The 22,566-nt window shown below is 40.5% G+C and overlaps 1 protein-coding gene across 3 annotated transcripts in view; it reads left to right on the top strand.

Moving 5' to 3' along the window:
• TOX (thymocyte selection associated high mobility group box) overlaps positions 1–22,566 on the top strand; it is a 298,639-nt gene that overhangs the window by 128,075 nt on the left and 147,998 nt on the right. For 2 of the 3 annotated variants that reach the window (XM_026011811.2, XM_072734683.1), the window contains exon 2: positions 22,052–22,117. The exons of the other annotated variant lie outside the window; for it this stretch is intronic. In XM_026011811.2, coding sequence (XP_025867596.1) covers positions 22,052–22,117 — 66 coding nt within the window. The remainder of the gene's footprint in view (positions 1–22,051; positions 22,118–22,566) is intronic. 3 annotated transcript variants of the gene reach the window in all.

A 22,566-nucleotide genomic window follows, 5' to 3' on the forward strand; every position in this document is an offset into this window, starting at 1 on the left:
GTGGCATCTCCTTGTAGTTTTGATTTCCATTTCTCTCGTGATTAGTGATGGTAAGTATCTTTTCTTGTGCTTATTGGTCATTTTTCTGACTTCTTTGAGTAAAAATGTCTACTCAAGTCCTTTGCCCATTTTGAACAAGGTTGTTTCTTTTATTCTTTTTTTTTTTAAGTTGTTGGAGTTCTGTTCTAGATATTAAGCTCTTATCAGATATATGATTTACAAATATTTTCTTTCATTCTGTGGGTTGGCTCTCATTCCGGTGATAATGTCCTTGAATTCAGGGAAGTTTCTAATTTTGATATGGTCCAACTTATAAATATATTTTTGTTGCCCATTCTTTTGGTGTCATTCCCAAGAAATCACTGCCAAATCCAATGTCATGAAGCTGTTCCTGACCACCATGGGTGTTTTGCATTAATGTTTATGGTACAAAAATACATTGTGTTCAAATACCATTTGTCTTGACTACTCAGTTCATTAGCACTCCCTCAAGTTTTTGTCCTGAGGCAAAGTGACCTCCCCATAATACCAGCCCTGAATCTCAGGTACACATAGGGAATGAGCCAAGTCATTCATTTTCAGTGAAGAGAATTTTTCAACCAATGGGCCAAATTGCTTCCATGTGCACCTGGCATGCAGACCCAAGGGGAGACTTTCTGAAATATATTTACTGCATTTGATGTCGAATGTAGCATTGGGTTTTTTCAGCACGTTTTACAGCTGAATCTCTACAGGAGAAAAGGAAAGTGATTATCTAACTGGAGAATAAGCTCAAAAGCCTACACTAAAGTAAAAAGAAAGGTGGCACTGAGAAAAATATTACCAGAATAGATTTGGCTTTCTGAGGTGGCTTGCTTAACTCTTTTTATCCATTTGACATTTATTTGTATATGGTGCTCTACAAATTTTGGTGATTGGTTTTTGACTGCCTTCCTTCATGTATGCAGGCTAGTAGTATCACAATTTCACTTTTACACAAGGGACTGGAGGCTCAGAGCGATTGTCTATTTACTCAAAGTTTTGTGGCATTTGAGGGGCAGAAAATAGATTTGAGCCTAGAAGCCTTCGCTCTGTCTGGGCAAATGGTTCTTAGGTTGTGGTTCCTGGACCAGCAGTAGCAGCATCACCTGAGAATCTGTTAGACATGCAAACTCCTCTTTCCGTGACTTGATGACTCAAAACCTTGGCAGGTTGGGGGGGGGGGGGGGGGGGGCGGGGCAGGGGCGGGGCAATAGTCTGTGTTTTAACAAGTTCTATAGGGAGTTCTTTTCGTGACATATTTGGGAACCCCCCACTCTATGTTATGGTGTGTGTAGAGTCAGCGAACTAGACTCAAATCCACAGCCTCTGCTCCCCAAGAGCTTGCAAGCTAGTAGATAAAAGAGGACACATGCACATATGTTTCAGTGGGACTGAGGTTGATGTAAAAGAAATACTAATGGAGAGCCTGCTGATTCAGAAGAGGGATAAGTATTACTCTGGCTTAAGGATCAGGGAAGGCTATAAAAGAAGGGTGGTCAAATCTGGCTATTTGATGAGGAAGGAAGACATTCCGAACAGAGGAAACATGTGAATAAATGCAGCTCGGAGGGGAACGGTGAGCTCAGAGGTCCCATGGAGCAGCTTGGTTTGGCAGTGGTTCCAGCTTCGCTGAGCTGAGAGCAGATGGTAGAAGGCTTTGGATATCAGAATAAGAAGACTTCATTTTATTCAATTGGCAGTGAGAAGCCAGGGCATATTTTGAGCAGGGGAGTGAACCATGTTTAAAGCTGCAATTTAAGAAATTATTCTCAGAATTATATTGGATGGGTTGCAGTAAGAGAAGCCTGGGTAATAGAAGGCCAGTTAGAAGATTGTGGCAACAGTCTGGACAAGAGGTGACAGAGCAGGGATTAGGATTGAAGTGGTGGGAATGCATATTTCAGATCTGTAATCTGCGGGATTTGTTGGTATGAAAGGGAGAGAGAAGTATCCGCAAGATATGTAAATTGAGGTTCAGTGACTAAGGAGCATGAGCTGTGACATTAATAAAAATAGAGGCACAGCTTTAGAAGGCAGAAGAGTTGAGCCTTGAAGACAGTCAATGCGGGCTTCTGATGGGTTTCTTGGATGAAGATGGCCAGCAGGAGTACAAATGAAAAGGTGGACATAGGCAGAGGGGTCATTCCGGAAAAGTTCTGAGACTCGGTAGATCCTGTGTCAAAGAGAGCTCGTTCCTGAGAAAAGGATTCAGAGAGCCATTCTCCTTGGTGGCACTTGGGAGTAATGAAAATGGATGGGGCCAGGGAAGGGGCTTTGGGGGAGATTAGCGTAAAAAATCAAAAACCGAGATACCCAAGAGGGATGGACTGGTTGTCAGTTCTGAATGAGAGAAAGAGTATGAGAAACAGTGTCAGGAGTGAAGACGCCAGCACAAGAATTCCAGGGGTCAGGAGACAAGTGAGTAAGTGGTTAGAAAAGGCATGCAGCAAGCATACCAGGTTATTTTGAGACATTTTGTTGATAATGGAAAGGAGAGAGATAAATTAGTTACTTGAGGGAGTAGCTGAGAGTAGAGAAGAATCGTTGGTTGGTTGTTTGGGTTTTGTTTAGTGTGCGTGTGTGAGAAAAGAAGAATCTGGCCCATTTTTAGGCAGAGGGCTGATAAAAGATAAGAAATTACCGTCTAGACAATTTGCAAGAGGAGGATCTCATTGAGAGTCCAAGGGGAGGGTTCTCTCTGAGAAGAAAGAAAAATATACCTCTGAAACCCAAAAGGGAAAAAGGAAGAATTTGGTTTCAAACAAAAGAGTGGAGATGGAGAGGAGGAGAAGTAGGCAGCTTCTTCAGGTAGATTTTTCTGTACAGTAAGAGGCAAGGTCAACATCGGGGAGAGGTCATCAGGGGTTGAGTATCTGAGGATCAGGTAAAAGCTTAGATCAGGCAAGGTGGGGAATGGGATGGGAACTCAGAGTTTCCGCCTGCCTTCGCCTTTTCATTTTTACTCCCTGCTGGCTGTCTTCATCAAAGAAACCTCATGCCCCTTCATCACTCAATCTCTTAACTTAATTATCTTGTGGCTACTTCTCTCTCCTTTGCATACCAAGTCCTGCAGATTATAGATCTGAAATGCCCATTCAGTTCTAATCTTTGCCCTATCAGATCTTTTCCAGACTTTTATCATAGTCTTCCCCCCCCCCCCTTGGAGATTTATTTCTTTATTTTAGAGGAAAGGGAGGGGCAAAAGAAGAAGGAGAGAGAAACTCAAACAGGCTTCATGCTCAGCCCAACATGGGGCTCGATCTCATGACCCTGAGATCAGACCTGAGCCGAAACCAAGAGTCGGGTGCTTAACAGACTGTGCCTCTCAGGCATGGCCCATGTTGCCATCGTCTTCTAACCAGTCTTTTGTCACCGGGGAGTCTCCTAATGCAACTCATCCAGTATAATGCCGAGAGTAATTTCTTTTTTTTTTTTTCTGAGAGTAATTTCTTAAATCACAGCTTTGAACATGGTTCTCCACAGCCCCAAAGCGGCTGAGCTAGTAAGCACCTTGGTAAAGGTTGGAAAACTCAACTGCTCAGTGGCATACATCAGTTCAACATCATGACAATCTCTAGGAACATCATGTGGCTTTGAAGTGGGCAGTAAGAAAGCAACATGGTGGGATTTCCCCAGGATTTTAAGAAGTGTAAGACAGGTATGGGGAGAAAAGACAAACATATCAAAAGAAATAGCATAATCGAAAGAGCTTCCTTGACGTGACCAGCCCTGAAGTGCAACCTACATCTTCTTGGAGTCAGTGGCCCAAAGACTGGGGGAGAAGTGGGTAATTAAAGGTCATTAAAGAGCAGATAGAAGACCTTACAAGTTAAGAAATGGAAGAAGTGGAAGGGAAGGAAGTTCCAGTCAGAGCAAGGCGTTAACAATATCCACAGAGGTCCACTGTGTACAATGACAAGTGCACATTACTCCTGGCGCCTAATGGGAAGTTGAAATATAGTCAGTTACAACTGCAGTGACAACAACAGAAAGTTGAAGGTAGTTTTGAAAAGATCAGCAACAGGGATATTGAAACCAGGAAGGGCAATAACTAGGAAGGGAAGGAAAGCAGGATCCTAGAAACGAAATGACAACAGTTAAGACAGAAAAATATGGGATGAGCAGCCAATGTGGACTCCAGAAGAGAAGTTGCCAAAGACAGTGGAGGGATGATCTAGAAGGAACCAGGTCTAAGCTCTACCTCTTGACCCGTGAGATGAGAGAGTAGGAAGCCCATTGGAAAGGGGGAAGGAGCTTCAAAAGATTTTTTTTTTTTTTTTAGATTTTATTTATGTATTCATGAGAGGCACAGAGATAAAGGCAGAGAAATAAGCAGAGGGAAAAGCCAGCTCCCTGTCTGATGCGGGGCTTGATCCCAGGACCCCGGGATCACAACCTCAGCCAAAGGCAGACACACAACCGCTGAACCACCCTAGTGCCCCCCTTTTTAATTAAGGAACAGTCAGTAGACTTAAAAAGGGACTTATTCAGACAGACAGAGCCACATTAGGAGCTACGAAATGCTTGAGGGCAGGGAACATATTATCTTGGCCTTCCCTCCCCACCTCTACTTTCTGGAAATGTGCCTGGAGCATAGGGGCGGTAGTATAATAAATGTTGAATTAATGAGTGAATCAATAAAAAAAATGCAAATCATCAGTGAGGTAAGAGAAAGTCATACCTAGAGTATTGTTAAAGTGTACTCAATTTTAAGACACAGAGTTGCAGGAAACAGAAGGTTTAAGTGTAAGCTCGAGACACACTACAAATAGAAAAGTAATTTTTAGGCTTTTTCAAAATTCCCCTCCCATTGCTGGGCAGATGATTAATAGTGACTTGTGGGTGCTCAGAGGACAGGAGAAAAAACAGCTCAAAGGAGACAGCAAATGAGATGCTCTCCTCCTGTACTGAGAAGCCATTCATCCAATAGGACAGAAGAGAGGGGACAGGCTCTAGGACCATCGAGCCTTCTCCTTCCTTCCCTCATGCTTCTCAGGTCTTACTCTCAGACTTTACGGTCAGGAGCCTAATGCTGTAGAATTAATAAGGCTATATACACTTCTTTTTTTAAAAAAAAAAAAAAACAGCTTTATTGCGGTATCATTACTTACCATGAAATTTCCCTGGGCTAAATGGACAATTAAACGATTTTTATTACATTTACAGAGTTGTGCAAAATCCTGTTTTAGGACATTGTTATCCTCTCTAAAAGATCCTTCATGGGTTTGACCGATCTTAGTGATGAATTCAGTAAAAGGATAATAGTTATATTATTTAGTGCTTACTATGATCTGAGCTCTGTTTTAAGCAGTTTATAGGTACCAGCTCATTTAACCTTCACAGCGACCCAAGAGTTAGGCACTACTGTTTCCCCATTTTATAGATAGAAAAACTGAGGCAGTGGCTTATATATACTAAAAGGCAGAGCCAGCGTTGAACTCAAGCATGTTAGCTTCAAAGCTGTTGATCTTAGCCACCATGTCATATTGCTTTTTAATGTATACTGGCCATTTGAGAAGCCAGACAAAAATAGCAATAACTATCTATGTTCTTTCTTTGTTTCATTTTACATCATCAGTATGGAGTGAGAAATAGAGCCTTAATGCAAAAATATCCATACATTTACATACATTTCCCTTAAGTAGCTGATACTGGAACTATGAAAAATTATGAATAATTTTATATGGAACAGAATGATGTTGGAGTCTTGGCAGTTATCTGGTTAACAAATTAGATCATTGAGACAAAAAAAAATTCTGTTTGGTGGTTTAAAATATCTGGTGTAGCTGTCCACATTCATCAAATTAATAGGATAATTGCCAATTCTCTACTCTATTTTGTTCTGTATCAACATAGCCTGAAACACAAAGGGAAGTTTTTGCCCAAATGATATAAATTTAGTCACTTGCAAACATTCCTGGTCACTAACCTAGAAAGGCTGTTGGGGATACTTGGAAATGTTCCCAGAAATTCAGTTTGAGGATGGAACAGCACAAGAAATATAATTGTGGTATTGCCTCTTTATGAAATCAACTACTGACATTTTAATCCATGTAAAAGCCTGTATCTACTTACAGATATTTCTGGAAAGATATCATGTCAAATGAGCAGAGCATTAAATAGGCATGTCATTTTCCATTAACCCTTCCCAAATGTTAATTTAAGAAAAATCCAATTAATACTCAGTGTGGTAAGGACTGCAAGTAGGAGCTTAGACTAGAGGCTTTATTTTTAGCAACAGCACTTTTTTGGAAGTAGAGGCAGTCCTGGCTGAAAAAGAATCCTCTTAACTCTGTGTAGACCAAAAAAAAAAAAAAAAAAAAAAATTAAACGCCCCCAATATAGTTCTTTTCCTATGATACTGTAATGGTGGTTATCTGGCACTAGGCATTTGCCAAAACCTGTGGAATGTACACTACCAGGAGTGAGCCCTAATGTAAACTCTGGACTTTGGGCAGTAGCCTTGGTCATTGTAGGTTCATCGATTATAATAAATGTAATGCTGTGGTGTGGGATGTCAATCGCTAGGGGAGATCCTGTACTCCTGGGGATGGGGAGTATATGAGGACTATGTGGTTTGCACTCAATTTTTCCATGAACTTAAAACTAATTTAAAAAATTAAGTTTATAAACTTAAAAAATATGCTATTAAAAAAAAACCAAGTCTATTAGTACATACTTTTCTAATTAGGAACGAGTAGTGTTTAAATGCTTAAAAACATCAGGTAGTTTATTTCCTTTAAGATTATTAGAGGATTTTTGCGACCAGATTTCTTGCCTTATTCATTAAAATTACTTAACCAGTTTGAGAGGTGGGCCCCAGCAGCACAGAGTGTTGTTTACCATTTTCAAGGTGTGGAAGAGAACCCAGGCTAACTTTTCTCAGAGTTCTGCCTTACGTAGATTTTGTTTTCACTGAACACTTCTAATTTTCTGTGTCTTCTGATTTCACTAAAATTGAAGTTCCCCCGGGCTCCACTTGGCCACTTCCAGGTATCCACTGAGAAGGGCATCTATTTTGTGAATTGCCTGAGGTCATATAAAATCCTATAGTCTTCCCTTAGCAAACCCATACGTTCTTGAGACACTCCCCTTCATGTCCAACTACCACATTCTAAGTGAATGAAAGTCATAATGTTATTAAACCAAGGCACTATTGGGGTGATAAACATACTGCCTAAAAAATAGGGGATACATTCCAAATTCAGAGGACTTTTATTAATTAATTTCAGATTAGTTGCTCTTGCTATTATAGAAGATAATTTGGTCACAGACTCCCCTTCCTTAGAAAAATTGAAGACATGACTTTATATTTGTTTCATATTTAATTTATATTTGTCTTAAAATATAAAAATTTGGTGGGGGAGATAGGGTTTTGTAAGTAGTGCATAGCCCAATATTATATATACGTATTACATATTTATCTTTCAGAGAATAATATATATATGCCTCCTTGATATCCAGAAAGATATTTCAAAAAAATAGTGGGCACTGTGAATTAGATATATCTACTTTTTGTGTCTATGAAGAATTGTTCTTTTTAGACAGATTGGTATCATGTGGAAATACTCATTGTGTTATGAACTGCACAAAAAAACAGTGATGAAATTCCAATTTCACTTATAAAATTAATACTGCCATCTACTCAGAATACTAATCGTTTTAATGAAGACACAGCATCTTGCAAACAAATAATTAGTTTTGTGCATGAAAAGATAAATAGAATCCCAATTAACAAATTGCTGATTTTTCGTAGAGCTCTCGGGTTTCAACCATGACAAGTAGCAGTTTTTATGTGTAGTTTGAAGAATTAATTTGGTTTTCTTGTGGTTGCCCAGAGTAATTGTAACTCCAAAGGATGTAAACATACAGTGTGTGTTTATTTCAAATTAATGGAGTTGTAAGCTTGGGATGATGTTCTTTAATTCTTGTTTTGAACACCATACCCAAAGCACCTGGAATAGTGCTTTCAGACCTATAACAGTTTGGTGATTTCATTGCATTGAACAAACTACTTAGGCCATTTAAAGTATTTGATTTAACTGAGCTACCTTTATTACTTGAGGGAGTCATTTCATAGTTGATATCATCTCTCACCTCACAGTTTCTCATGAAGATGACCCAAATTTCAAACTAAACACATTTCATACACCAGGGTTTCTCTGCAGCAACCCTGTTCACATCAGGGCTGGATAATTCTTTTTAAGGGGGCTCTCCTGTGCTATGTAGGGTGTACAGAAGTATCCTGTCTCTACCCACTAGATGCCAGTAGCACCCCTTCAGTCATAACCATCAAAGTGGGGGTGGAATCACCCCCAGCTGAGAACCACTTCCTTTTTTAAAAGATTTTATTTATTTATTTATTTATTTATTTATTTATTTATTTATTCATGAGAGACACAGGCAGAGGGAGCCTGATTTGGGACTCGATCCCGGGAGTCCAGGATCATGCCCTGAGCCGAAGGCAGGCGCCAAACCACGGAGCCACCCAGGCACCTCTGAGAACCACTTCCATAGAAGACGTGGGTTGCATTGTATATCTATCATGATATCTTTTTTTTAGGATTTTATTTATTTATTTATTCATTCATGAGAGACACAAAGAGAGGCAGAGACATAGGCAGAGAGCACAGGCTCCTGGGGGGAGCCCGATGTGGGACCCCGGGATCACGCCCTGATGGCAGATGCTCAACCACTGAGCCACCCAGGCGCCCCTATCATGATATTATTAAATAGAATAAGCAAAGCTTAGGGCCAAGCAATCGAAAAACAATAACAAAACAGAACTGGAATCCAAAAAGATCCAAGGAAGTGCTAATGACTGTCTAAATAATGGAATTGCTTCAACTCTATGGTCGATGTGGTTGGCATTACAGAATCCCTTCGTTGAATCAGATTCACAACTTAACGTTGTACTGAAAATAGTCTTCAGTGACTGCTAATGGATGAAACAGAAAGAAGAGTTACGGGGAAAATAGCAGATATTTGAGCCTCATAAGCTTTCCTAAAACTACATATCCACAAGCCCTTTCCTTTTCAACAATCAGACAGTGTAAAAATGCACTGTTTTAGAACGTACAGCCTACGGTCTGCATAAAGGTAGGAATGCACATGTGTTGAGAAACTACATTCGCTTTTGGAACCACTAATACAAATGTGTTATTACAAATGCAGTTTCATTGCTTCAAAGTGGGCTGCAGTGGGGGGTCTGAAACTCTAGGATTTTATATAGCAGATGCAGGATATTTTCCTGTCCTGTGTCCAAAGAGCTTTGTTGCCTGTATTATATGCACTGGGCACATAGGCACTACTCTACAGCTTCCCAAGGAAGGTCCTGTTAGCTCTGAAGAAAAGGCAACACTGTTCTGCTTTTAAAATAAGAATCCCTCGAGGATAATTTGATCTTGCTCTAATGTTTGGTTTCCATTCTATTCTGACTTCAGTACGTGTTTAAATTATTTGTTTCAAGTTGAATATCTTAAGCAACATTGAAGGATTTCTTAGTGACAAGACTCATTAGATGTATTTAAAATATGTACATTTTGCTCAGCCCTATTCAGAAGGCGTTTCAAACAGAAAAATCCTGAAACCATTTAATCTAACATTAATATTAATTTACTTAATGGCTATAAAAATGTATTATTCCAGAATTTTTCATAGCAAATAGGAAGTGTGCGAAAGGTATTTATAATGTAGGGTTTCTTACAGAAAGTGAAATAATAGGTTACAGAGCAGTAGAGATTACATAATTTCTTTGATGTGAGCATTATACATTGATTTTTGAAACAGCCTAAGTATCTAGCGGAGTTATGCAATTGGTGAACCAGAACAGAAATTGTTATATAGCTCCAGAAAATACAATGAGTGATCATTATCTTATGGATAATTTAATGCTTAGAGCTAATAAGCAATGAAAAATCAAATGCTATAGGAGACCTATATCATTCTGTATCTTACTACTATATCTTTAAGTATAACATTGCATTTTTTTAATGCCAAAACTGTCTGAAATCTTCATTGTGTGACAATAAATTCACCTGAAGCAAGCTAAGTGAATGTGATATATTGTAGTTCACTAGGACTGGGCGATAGTTGCTCTGTAAATTAAGGGAAGCATTCAGGTGTGCTTTGCACTTTCAGGCAACTTCTCCTGCAATTTTATGTGGCAGTTTTTATTGCTCCTCTATACGATCTCAAATAATGTAATGAAAGCCAATTAAAGAACATTTCCGGAGAAAAATATTTTGCACACACACAGTAAATAAATATGCACATATGTAAAGAACATGTGCGTGTACACATGTTTATGTGCACATAGATACACACATGATGCTCTATAAAGTTTTCACTTATTTGGTGCTTACTCTACCATTTTCTTTTGTCCACTCATTGCTTTTCTCTTATCGAATATTTAAGGTAGGACTGTGCACTTACAAGTATAGCGATTAAAAAATCATGTCTACGTATCACTTTCTTTATTAGAGACCTCTTCACAGGCGAATTCAGGGCATATTGAGCCCGATTTTGCACTACTTTCTGCCTATCGATCTTTCCAACAAATGACAGAAACAGTCCAATAAACTTACCATAAGGCGGAAGTACCATAGTTTCCAGAATGTAGCACAGTGTTTATATGTTTAGTGTTCTGTAGCTACAAATGCTTTGGTATATCTTGTTTGAATCTGAAATAATTGCATGAAGAACATATAATTCTTACTCTCATTCCCAAGATCAGTCTGCTAAGAAGTGTCTAAATCGGGACTCCTATCAGGATCTTCTTAGTTCCACCCCACTCCATGATGGAATCTCCCCCAAATTCTGTCCTATTCCGCTGTGCCTACCAGGGAAAGAGAGGCCCCGAATTACTCACGAACCACATGGGGAAAGGGAAGAATGACTTGCATTCTGTGTGCCAATCCAGTCGGTTTTTCATTAGCATGCTGGTATAGATTTGGAGATGATTCAGAGAGCAAAATGTTCACCAGCAGCTTGACGTCAGTGTGAAAAAATAAACTAGCTTGATCTGGAGCTGCATGGGCACAATCTGCTTACTGGAACTGGTCTTGCCTACTTGGTACCATGAAGATGTTAGCTATTATCTAAGATCTCATAAAACGAACTTCTTTTCAAATTATTCAAACTCGAGCAAGTGAAGACAATCTGGTCCCTGGAGGACAGGAAGGAAGGGAAAGCTAGAGTGTGATCTGGTTTGCAGAAGACTGCAATGCCTCCGGGGAGCAGTTATTTTCATGGGTAGAAATTGATTTGGAAGTGAAAACACATGGAATAAATACTACTGTGGAATCATAGAATGGCGAACTATCTGGAACAATGTTAGTTCTCGCGATATTGCACTGAATTTATTTGATCGTTCATCAATGTCTTTTTGGAAATACCATGTGCTTGGCATATGCTCAGTGCTGGGGATAGAAAAATAAATAGGAAGGTCCTTGCCCTCAAAGAGTTCATAGTCCAATGTCGGAGAGGAGTCAAGAAACAGTGGCAGTACAATGACATGGAGGCTACAGGAAAGCACTAGATGCCATGGAGAACTAGAACTTAGGCTGGCACAGAGAAGGGACCCTACATCATCAGCGATTTTAAGGAGGCCTTACCTTCTGCTGGCAAGATACTCCTTGGCTGGGAGAGTCCAAGCTTATGACTTTTGTTCAGTCATAATTGTTCAATCTCTCCTTTCACACCCAGAATTGTTCCAGGTTGGTTGCTCAACTCCCTGATCATCTTACTCCTGCCAGGAAAACAGGGAGTGAAATAACAGGAAGTGGGATGGGGAAAGGTATTCCAAGCAGAGGAGGGGAGGGAAAGAAGTAGCGGCAGGGATTTCTGGGCCATATGTAAATTAGAAGAAGTGATGAACTAGAGAAGTCACATAAGATGCAGACAGGAATGAGGTCAACAATATTTGACACTTGGCATGGCACATGCCCTGGCCTTAACGCGGCCATAACAAGTGGTGTAGTTGTTTTCATCATGCAGGGCCTGGTGTTTGAAACTAAGGAAGTTGAAATTTACCTGAAAGCTTGAGAGAGTAGTGAAGAGTTTTAGGCAGTGTTGGAGAAGGAAGACTAGCGTAATGCACTGGCCTGGCATAGGCTAGGCTCTCATGCAGTAGAGAGAGAGGTAAGGGACTCACTTTGAGTATCTGTTAGACTTGAGCATTGTGCTGGGCGCTTCCAGATGTGGGTCTGGCCTTTATGACAGTCCCATGACGAGGCCACTGACGCTCATCCCAAGTTCACAGTCACTGAGTGGCAGAGAGGACTCCATCCTGGGTTATTTGACTCTGTGGTTTCTTTCTTTTTTTTTTTTTTAATATATAAAGAACTATTTTTTTAAGATTTTATTTTTTATTTATTCATGATAGACATAGAGAGAGAGAGAGAGAGAGGCAGAGACACAAGCAGAGGGAGAAGCAGACTTCATGCAGGGAGCCCGACACGGGACTTAATCCCGAGACTCCAGGATCGCGCTCTGGGCCAAAGGCAGGCGCTAAACCGCTGAGCCACCCAGGGATCCCCCTGACTCTGTGGTTTCTTTAACACACATTCTGCCTCTGCTCACTGCTCTGGTTCATGTACTTATAGGAAATACCCATTGTCAGTCAGTGGGTACTGTCACAAAACAATAAAGTCTGCTGGCCTGATAATCATTGAGCTATCATTGAGCTTATGGTATTCATTAATCCTACATTTCTGTTGGGATACCTAAAACTTGCATGTTCATTAAGCCTTTTCTTTTGCAAGGGGTTTGTTTCCCTTGAGCTGACTTCTCCTGTTAGATACTTTTCTGCCATCAGACAGACTAGAATTGAGGCTCTGCTCTATGTCCTCCAACTTACTCAATTCCTGAAGGCTCATTGTCTTTATTGATAAGGAACATGAATACTGCCTGCCTCACGGGGTTATTGTAAGGATTAAATGAGTAAATACACGTGTGCACCTGGCACACAAGAAGCAGAAAATTATTGTCAGCAACTATCTCCAAGACAGGGGCCTTGGCACCTAGTAGATGCAACATGATCATTTGTTGAATTAATGAATGAATATCACATTTTTTTTCTGGGAGCATGTCAATACCATGGAATTTTAATGGACTGGTGAGATCAGGCTGGATGGTTTACCCCTGATAGTCCCATGTGGTGATAGTTTCTTCTCTCAATTTTTGAACAAAAGAGCATCATGTGGTGCCATTCCAGAGAATAAAACAAAGGAGACCAATCACTTCTCACTGTGCAGTATAAATAAGGCTTTGAGTAGAGGTGCACATGCTGTTTCCAGCAACAACACTTCTAGTTTCAGCTCTGACATGTTTCTGGCAACATATCATGTTATAAAAAAAAAAAAAAAAAAAAGGACGTGGTTAAAAGGGGAGATAAAGTACTGGGGAGAATGCTACCAAAAAAAAAAAAAAAGTCAAATGAGAGTGCAGGGTGATCTAAGGGGAGTAGTTTAAACTACTATAAACATGAAGACAATAAGAGAAACTTTGGAACTGAAACTCTGTAAACACGTATAATGCATATGCCCTGCGAGGGGGACATCTGCATGAAGCCTTAAGCTAACGCAGGGGAAATTATGCCATAAGCTTCAGAAAAATGTGGATAAGTCGGTAGGGAAAGTCACATGAGATCACGGATTAAATATCAAAGGAGGTTATGCAAAAATAGCTATAACTAAATAGTATTTGAAGATGTTAAGGAAAATTTAAAAATTACACTCCTTTTGATATACGAATGGATTGAGTGACTTCCCAATTTCCTTAAAATGGCAGATATACGCCACATTAGAGCTTTGCTTCCCTTCACAGTGGACAGATTCATACTCAATAACCTGAAGGATTTAATCCAGTTTCTTAAAATGTCATTATGTATCTATTTGGAAAACAGAAACTCTCAGGAACTTGAAGAAAACAAATGCCAAATACGATCTCAAAAAAGACAAGTGGAGTGGATATGAACTGAACTTCTTGTATTTCTAATTGGTCAAGTCTGCTCTGAACCTACCAAACTATATTTCAACACCTGTCCTACCATTAGGAGATTTTAATTACCATAAATCTATTCCTGTAACATCATAGTTATATTTAGCCACAATGTTATTTTCTGAGTAATAATAATAGGGAAGTGAGAATCTCCATCTTAATAACTCTGTACCTTCCTATTTATATTTTTATTTGGTACTACCACTTTTAATTTCAAAATTATTCAATAATTGTTTGTCCTTGCATCTTTTTAAAAAGTTTACAGCCTACTCAGTTGTCCCCAAACCAGCCTATAAGTTCTCCGCTAATCTGTTTTATTAATCTGTCATACAAGTCTCATAACACTATCAATGCTCTGAACTTCCCTTAGTCTCTTACCTTCTTCTTGTTTCGAGGTTCCCCGAACAGAGCGTGCTCTTCCAGACCAGACAGGTGTAGAAAGATACTCTCACTTTTTTTCTGTGCCTGTCAGATTGTGAAAAATGCTCACCGTGCTTGAGAAGGAATACCAGCAATAAAAGAGCCAGCCCCCCAAAAGTCATGACTTTCATACTTTTCATTCCACATCTATGCAGGATTAGGGATTGTGGTAAATGAGGTGAGAGCTGAGATCATGTGGAAATAGTGAGCTTAGGTGAGGATGGCCAGCAAGTTTGAATGTACTTCTCAAATTGTTCCCTTACTGCATGGAATCAGAGAAATTTGTCTAAAACATGACAAGTTAAAAGGAATGTTCTGAACCAATCACTTGAAACTACCCTCGTTTCAAGCATACGGTATAGTTTTACAGCTTTATGCTTTAGAGACTCAGAAATTACTTGGGAATTTATTTCAAAAACAATGTTCCTACCTGGAATCAGAAATCATTGCTCCTGATTTTCTAATATCACTACACTTTCCGGAGGGAAGCCTTTTGGCAAAAACCATGCATGTTTTCAATTGGTTAAACTGATTGCCATTAGACTCACCAGAATGGAGGTGGATTGATAGTTAAGCTTTTATCCCACACATTCTTTGCTGTCTTAAATAATGCATAATGGAAATGTATTGCCTGTGTTGGAAGTTTGGGGTTAATGAACGTTTCTAGAAACCTGCATTTTTTTTTTCCTTTCAAATGGAGCAATGTTTTTGTGATACAGGAAAATCTTTGTTCTTCTATTTATTACTATTTCATAAGTTTGTTTCTGTCTTGGCACAGGAATTGAAAATAGAATTAATGACTCTTAAATAAAATATAATGGAAGTGGAACAAAGATGGGATCAGATTAGAGCAGCATGGCCCCTACAAGCACGGTCACTGAACAGTGTACTACTGGGCCCTGTCCTAGTGTCCAGAAAGCTCATGCGTTAGTGCTGGGAGGGAATGTGCAGGGAAACTAGAGAGAGAGATGAAGCAAGACAGGGAGACAAGGAGACAGGGAGACACATATTTCCAAGTGTCATAGCTTTGTAACAAATCAAACCAGCTTTGCTGGTTGCCGGGCTTGAGGGGCTTCTCTAAAGGGGCCACAGGGGATGCTGCGGGTCAGTCCTCTCCACTGGATCCCATCTCTGCCACACTCTCAGCGTGTTACTTGGCCCTTTTGCACAGACTTGGGGGAAAAGCAGAACTCACCAGGCTCCAGTGCAGGTGCAGAGCCTCTTGATGTAAGTTAGTGCCAGGCTTGGGGCACCTTCGTCTGTAGCTGTGGTGGCAGCAGAAGTGGTATGTTGGGGGGCTTTGTGACTATGGGCACAGTGTCAGCCAGTCCCGGAAGCAAAGTCCAGTGGCCAAGGCCTAAGGTCAGGCAGGCTGAGAAGACCTGGGCTGGGGCCCATGTGTTGGAATCCATCACAGCCAAGTGGCTTAACTTGTTTGTGCCTCAGTTTTGTCATCTGTAAAATGGGAGTGATAATAGTCACCATATTGCAAGGTAATCAGAACAATTAAAGGACTCAATACACCTAATGTGATTGGAAAGTGCCTGCAAAGGTCAAAAAATTGGCTTGAGCCATCATGGCATCATACAGAGCCTATACCTAACAGAAGATACAGGTGTTCGTTTGAGTTGTAAGTTTATGCGGAGCGTCGTCATTATTGAAAATTTCAGTTGTTGAAACTAACAAAGGCATCGCAATATTACAAGTCTCCCCACCAACCCCTGTCCCATCAAATCTATCGCTAGGACAAAAACGAGATATAAAATCAGTTCCCCCCAAAAAAGAAAAAAAAAAAAAAACAAGGCCAGATTCTAAGTTCTGGGCACGGTATTTTAGTTGTGGGTCTGGACTTCTCTCTCCCCTCCAGGGGCCCAGCCTGCTGCCCGGTTCCCATTTCCAGCCCGCAGAGTGTTGACCGCTCAGGTTCAAGGGGCCACGTGCCGGCCGGGTCCCGTCCCAGCTCGGGGTGCGCCCAACTGTGAGGCGCTTCCATTCAAAGCACCAGCCCAGTGACTGTTTCTTTCCACGGGGCATTGATGGGCTGTGCTCTGCTCCCCTTTCCTTGCAGTGGGAGCAGCTTTTCGGGCCCTCATGTCCAGTACTGGTCGCCTTCAGCCTGGCCCCTCGCGAGGCCTGTTACTTTAGACTACCTTGCATCAACCCAGTGGGCCTTGAAGCTGGAAGATCAACAAAGGTTCCCTCTCCTGAGTCTCCTGAACTTAACTCTTGAGAGTGGGAGGATAGGGAGCACGTGTCGGAGTTTGCCTGGCTCTGTTTTTGTTGGCGACGTGGTTTCCATGCTTGGGAGCAGCAGAGACCTGGGTGCTCCCAGACCCGTGATCCCCCTTTGCGTTGGCTCTCAAAATGCTTTGCTTCATTCAGTGAAACAACAAAAGGCTTTGGCTTCACTGCCCCAAACTTAGGTTATTTCTTCCATTATTAAAAAAAAAAAAAAAGGAAGGGGTGGGGAGGGATGACTTATAATCTTGTATTGAGCCAAGCAACACAAAAATAGATATTTTATTTTGAGGCTATTACCCTCTCTTCTGATTTATTATAATGCATCTTCTCAGTAATGTCAAATTAACTCTCTGCCATAAATATTTCTACTTTTAGCTCTTTAAAAAAATTTCAAAGTATCAACTATTCCTTCAGAAAACACCCAGAAATGTAAGATTTTCCCTTTTCTAGGCCATACAATGTGGCACTGTTTCATGGATTCCATGAGGTTCTCCGCCACCCCTACCCAAGAGCAGTTTTCTCGGTTTCCTCTAATGGTTTCCCTAAAAAGATTCCATTTCCTGTACCAATGCCAGTGATTGATTTATAGTTCACATTCTACCTTTGATTTTTCTGGTTTTAGTGGTTTGGGTTGCCTAATATTGCCCATTTTTGCTCATCATTCACTGTGTTCAGACAGTGTTAGATGTCTGCTTTCAGTTTTTAAATAGAAGATATAATAACTACCTAGTTTGAAAAGCTCTTTGGGATTATGGGTTTGGTTAATATCCTCTAAAAACAATTTCAAAAAACTGTAGTAGAAGATTATAAATGACTTTTTATGTGATTGCATCCCCTGGTGCTTTGAAATAAAAACACAATAAAGAATATAAAAGCACTTGGTCAGAAAGGCTAATCCTGAGTTGATGCCATTTACATTTAGATTTAAATAAGCCAGCCTATTTATTCTTTCAAACTTTGCTTCAGGTTTTAAATTGAGAGTACATGGAAATTAAAAGTCCTAGTATGTTTGGATATGTTTTGAAAAGTTATAATGCCTGAATTCAGTTGACTTCTAAGAATAATAACTATGATAAACATAAGGGGTAGGGAAATGTAATTAGTTATTTTTAATAAAACAATTTTATTGCAACAGTTATTAATAATGTTCCTCTAATATGTGGTCCAGATAAAGCAAAGCAGGATCATTAATGTAATACTGCAAATACTGTGCCTTCAAGACTGTGGGGTATGCACATAAGCCATATACAAATACAAGTAGTCATAGAGGCTGTTCCCCCATTTTTGTGAGTGATGGAGTAGAAAGCAGAGGCGTGTTCTAGTGGCCAAGTCTTCCGCTAAGAATTCAGACCTTGATTTTAGTCCCAGATGGACCATGTGACCAATAAAAAAGTCTGTTTCTCCAATTGTAGCATGAGAGGTTCAGATATGAAGCCTTTGGGGATCTTTCTAAGACCAGAGTTCTAGAGCTCTATGCACTATAATTCCACTATAATTCCACATGTCCAAGTGGACATGTGCCCACTACACGTGGTGCACTCTAAGAACTGTGCGTCTGCACGAGGCCTGCTGAGATCCCTGGAACCAGCTCCTGGAAAGGGTATGGTTGAGTGGAGCTGTGAACAGTATACCGATGGCTTTCACCTGATGGGGTACGTGTGGAGAGGGGATAGGGTCTAGGGTCAGGGGTCTGGGATCCTGGGCTCATGTGTTGATCAAGCCACAAGGACTGACTACACCTGTTGTGACATCCAGCTGGATTTTTGTTTGGCATCTCAAAATTCTTCTGAAAGAGGCCCACACTCATTTACAGGCAGGTCTCTTGATTCTGGGCCCATCTCTCTGTTTTTCAATTATATAAAAATCTTAGGAAGAACTACATCTAGCATTTGAGTAATGGTGTTAGCTCTTTCTGTACATTTTTTAAAGGGCTTCTGCTCCAATTTTACTCCACCGTAAAACATTAAGCCGACCCCTTTCCAAAGCCTTCAAACCATTCTCTAAAAATTGAATCTTATTTATCTTCTCAAGTGATCACCTTCTCTAGGAAAATAATCTATTTAGTCGATCATGTATTATAGACATTTCCTGAGGACCAACCTTGTGCTGGTCCTAAGCTATTGAGGTGCTAGAGATAACTAAGATGCACAGTGTATCCTCCATAGCTCCCTCAGAGAAGATCGTCCCTAATAAAAAAAAAACCCCACTGGAACCAGGGGGCTCCTTGAGGGAGCCCAGAACTGGAGAGAGCCCTAAGAAAAGGGTGTAAGCCCTAGGGGTGTAAGAAAATACCAAGGGGCATGAGAAACATTTCAGCAAATAGAAGGGAAGAAAGGCATTCTGGACAAAGAGGTGTGAAGGTGTGTGGGAGGTACGGGACTAAGTGAGGCCAGAGACTATCCTAGCAATATCAACATGGCTTCCATTGCCCTAGGAAGCAAGCATAGCATGGAACAGTTGTCATCCCTTCCTGGGTTTCTACATAGAAGGTCCTCCAGAAATAAGATTCCAGAGCATTTTAGTTAGGGTTCACCACAGAAAAAGATCCATCAGGGTGTGTGATGAATTGTACAAAATTGTCTCATTTGATTGTGGGGGCTGAGAAATCCAAAACTATAGTTGAGAAGCTGGAAAGGAGAGCCAGTAGTATAGTTTCAGTCCAAAAGCTGGCCGGCTTAAGACCCAAGAAGAGCTGATGTTTCAAGTCTGATGGCAGGAAAAGACCGTTGTTCCAATTCACTGGATCAGGTAAGGGGAGTTCCCTCTTACTCTCAGGGGGAGTCAGCCTTTTTGTGCCATGTAAGCTTTCAACTGATTAGATGAGCCCCCCCCCCCCCACGGTAGGCCGGGTGATCTTCTTTACTTATTTTACCAATTCTTACGTTAATTTCATCCAAAAATAACCTCACAAGACATACACAGAATAGAATTTGGCCAAATATCTTGGCACCCTGGGGCCCAGTCAGGTTGACATAAAACAAACCATCATCCTACCTCCTCTCAAAACATTAAGGCTTAATTATAAATATATGGAGACATTCTGCCCACCTGATTACTAAATTGGCAGCTCACTATGAATCTTAGTCTTTTGAAAGTCTCACAATGCCACAGAGGTTCGGGACAGTATCTCAGGGTTGAGGTAGTGCCAACACTCTGCCTTGATCATTTATTGACACTGTTTCCAGAATTGGTAGCTAACTCACCATGATCATTCAGAATCTACTTATATGTTCTGGTGGGTGAGTGCACGTGCTGGAAAGTCAGGCTGCCTGTCTTAAGAGCTCTGTGACCTTGAGCATCTAACTTCTCTGTGCCTTTGCATCTTCCTTTATCAAATGTATGTAATAATAGTACCTAACTCGCGGTTGTTGTGAAGATTGAATCAGTTAATACATGCCAGTTAGTACATGTAAAGCTACAGGCGGGTGATGGGGACATGGAATGTACTCCAAAAAATAGTTATTCCCATAGTCACATACCTTTTATTGTAAAATGCTGTTTCAGCCTTGGCTCTCTGGTAGTTAAGCATTGGTTCTTTTTGAGCAGAGTCCTCATCAAGAGCAGTAACATTGAATATACTCAATTAGCATACACTTTGGATAGACTAAAACCAAAACTTCAAAGCCTTAGTTGGCTTGAGAACGACACCAGATTTAGAAAACGAGTTAGAGAAGATGAAATAGAAAGTAACACATTTATAGAATATGCATAGGCCGTGGAGTATTTGATCCACTTCACTACTTCTGTTCAGTTTAGTTTGCTATAGTCAGAGAAACTGTCCATATTTTAAATGATTCTTTGGCATCTTAACATTAGAAACATTTGCAAACAAACCAACAGGGGGTGGGGGTGGAGAAATGCTGAATGATGCTTTTTGTCAGGTTTTGAGCTGTTAGCCGTAGCAGGTGGATTGACTGGGGCTAGCCTATCTTTGGGTGGAAGGCGTTCACCTGACTGATGGAAAAGCAACTTTGGGTAAGTCACTTGGACTCAGGGCTCCTGAGCCAGATGACAAAGCAACCAAATGTCTAGCTAGTCTTTTCTAAGTGTGCTATTTATGACTTGTCCTAACAACCACATCATTCAATAAGTGATTTCATATCTGTTTAGATAAGTAAGTTTGTTCATATCAAGTGAAATACATTTGCAGGGTGATGTGTGTGGAAACCCTTTGGATCCTTGAACTTAACCTTGTGAGTGCTTCAGTGTCCTTACGAGGGTCTTCCCGTGTCTGTGTGAATCTCCAGGGCACGCACCCGCTATACGTTCCAGTTCAGAGACCTTGGGGGTATCCCAGGGTTTGTACGACCCTCTCATGTGAGCAGCTCATAGTTGGTGGAATGTGATGTCTGTAACACGGTTTTCTCTTTTTTGATGGTATATAGAATATGTCCGTATTGTTGTGCACTTGCGCCTCCATCAATAACACTGTTCTGTCTTGAAAAGCAATTTTTCAGATTTTCGAGTTCCCACATCTGAAATTAGTCTGGCAGTGAAAGTATAGGGATGCTTTGCCCATTGATCAAATGACTAAAGATAGCTGGGGATTAAGTCTGAATGGAGTGATTACTGCTTTTGAAAACCCAAATAATGAAAAGTATGTTGTTGTTATGTCCCTGTTGCTTGGACTATCCGACGGTTCTGCACTTGTACCACCCCACGAATCTCCTCCTCCCTTCTTGTCCCTACCTTGTACATTTGTGTATGAATCTCTGTGCATCTGTAATACCAACATTCATTCTAGATCTTTGAGAAACTTTGGACAGGAGTGTTTAATCGTGGAGCTTGTAGATTCTTCCCGGTATTCATTGGCATTATCGTTCTTAGCCACAGTTGTAATGCCACATGCTCTTTTCAAGGATTATTATAAAGTTAAAACTGTTCATCATAAGGCTATTGCAATGAAGCCAGTTTTAGTCTATTATAACAACTCTGCACTTCTTCACCTTTGAGACCTAAACTCAGAGTGCACTGAGCTGTGCCTTGGTGTATTTGTATAGCATACAGTGCCATTCATTTAATACTTCATTACAACTGAACTGCAGTATGTATACATGGTATGCAAAATGAGCCATTTTTGTTTTAAAACAGATTGCAGATGAAAGGAAACCATTCATTTCTTGCTTGCTTGCTGTAATTACTAGAGCACTAATTACTCCAAATCACTGACATCCAGGGTCAGGAAAGATGACAACAGAAACATCAGAGAAAAGATGTGGCTCACTTGCTATGACAGATTTTCTGTACTCCCAACCACAGTATTTTTTTTTTTTTATGGCTACTGTTTTCCAGTTTGATGGTGAAAACAGCAACAACAAACATGCACACAGTCAAGATTGCTGAATGTTTACTATTATTTCATTCGCAGTTTGACGGTGAGAACATGTATATGAGCATGACAGAGCCGAGCCAGGACTATGTGCCAGCCAGCCAGGTGGGTTAATTAATCTTCTCTGCCTTGTTTCAAATTGTAATTAAACAAATTCAAAGAGTTGCATTGCAAATGAGTAGCACTATCAGTAACTGCCGCAATCAGGAATAATCATAATTTATAAACAAAGCATTTAAGCCTTGTTTCCAGTTAATGAGATAGAGCTGATAAAACACCGGAGTTGGCATTTGTTGAAAGATACTACCTTGTTTCCTCTCCAGAATGGCAAGCAGCTGTTTTGCCAGCATGATCTTTCCTAAACAGTTGTTTTACCTTTAGGAAATAAAGTCTTTACAGGTGCAGGTTATTTGTGCTTCTGACGATAGACGAGTTAATCATTATAAGCTACACATGTCACAAGTAGCTTTAATTATCAACTATTGGGGCAGTTTGCAATACAACGTTGCATTTATAACCGAAAGCACGTGGCCGGTGGGCGCTGTATGGCTGCT

This window comes from Vulpes vulpes, chromosome 13, assembly GCF_048418805.1.
Source record: "Vulpes vulpes isolate BD-2025 chromosome 13, VulVul3, whole genome shotgun sequence".
Classification (NCBI taxonomy): domain Eukaryota; kingdom Metazoa; phylum Chordata; class Mammalia; order Carnivora; family Canidae; genus Vulpes; species Vulpes vulpes.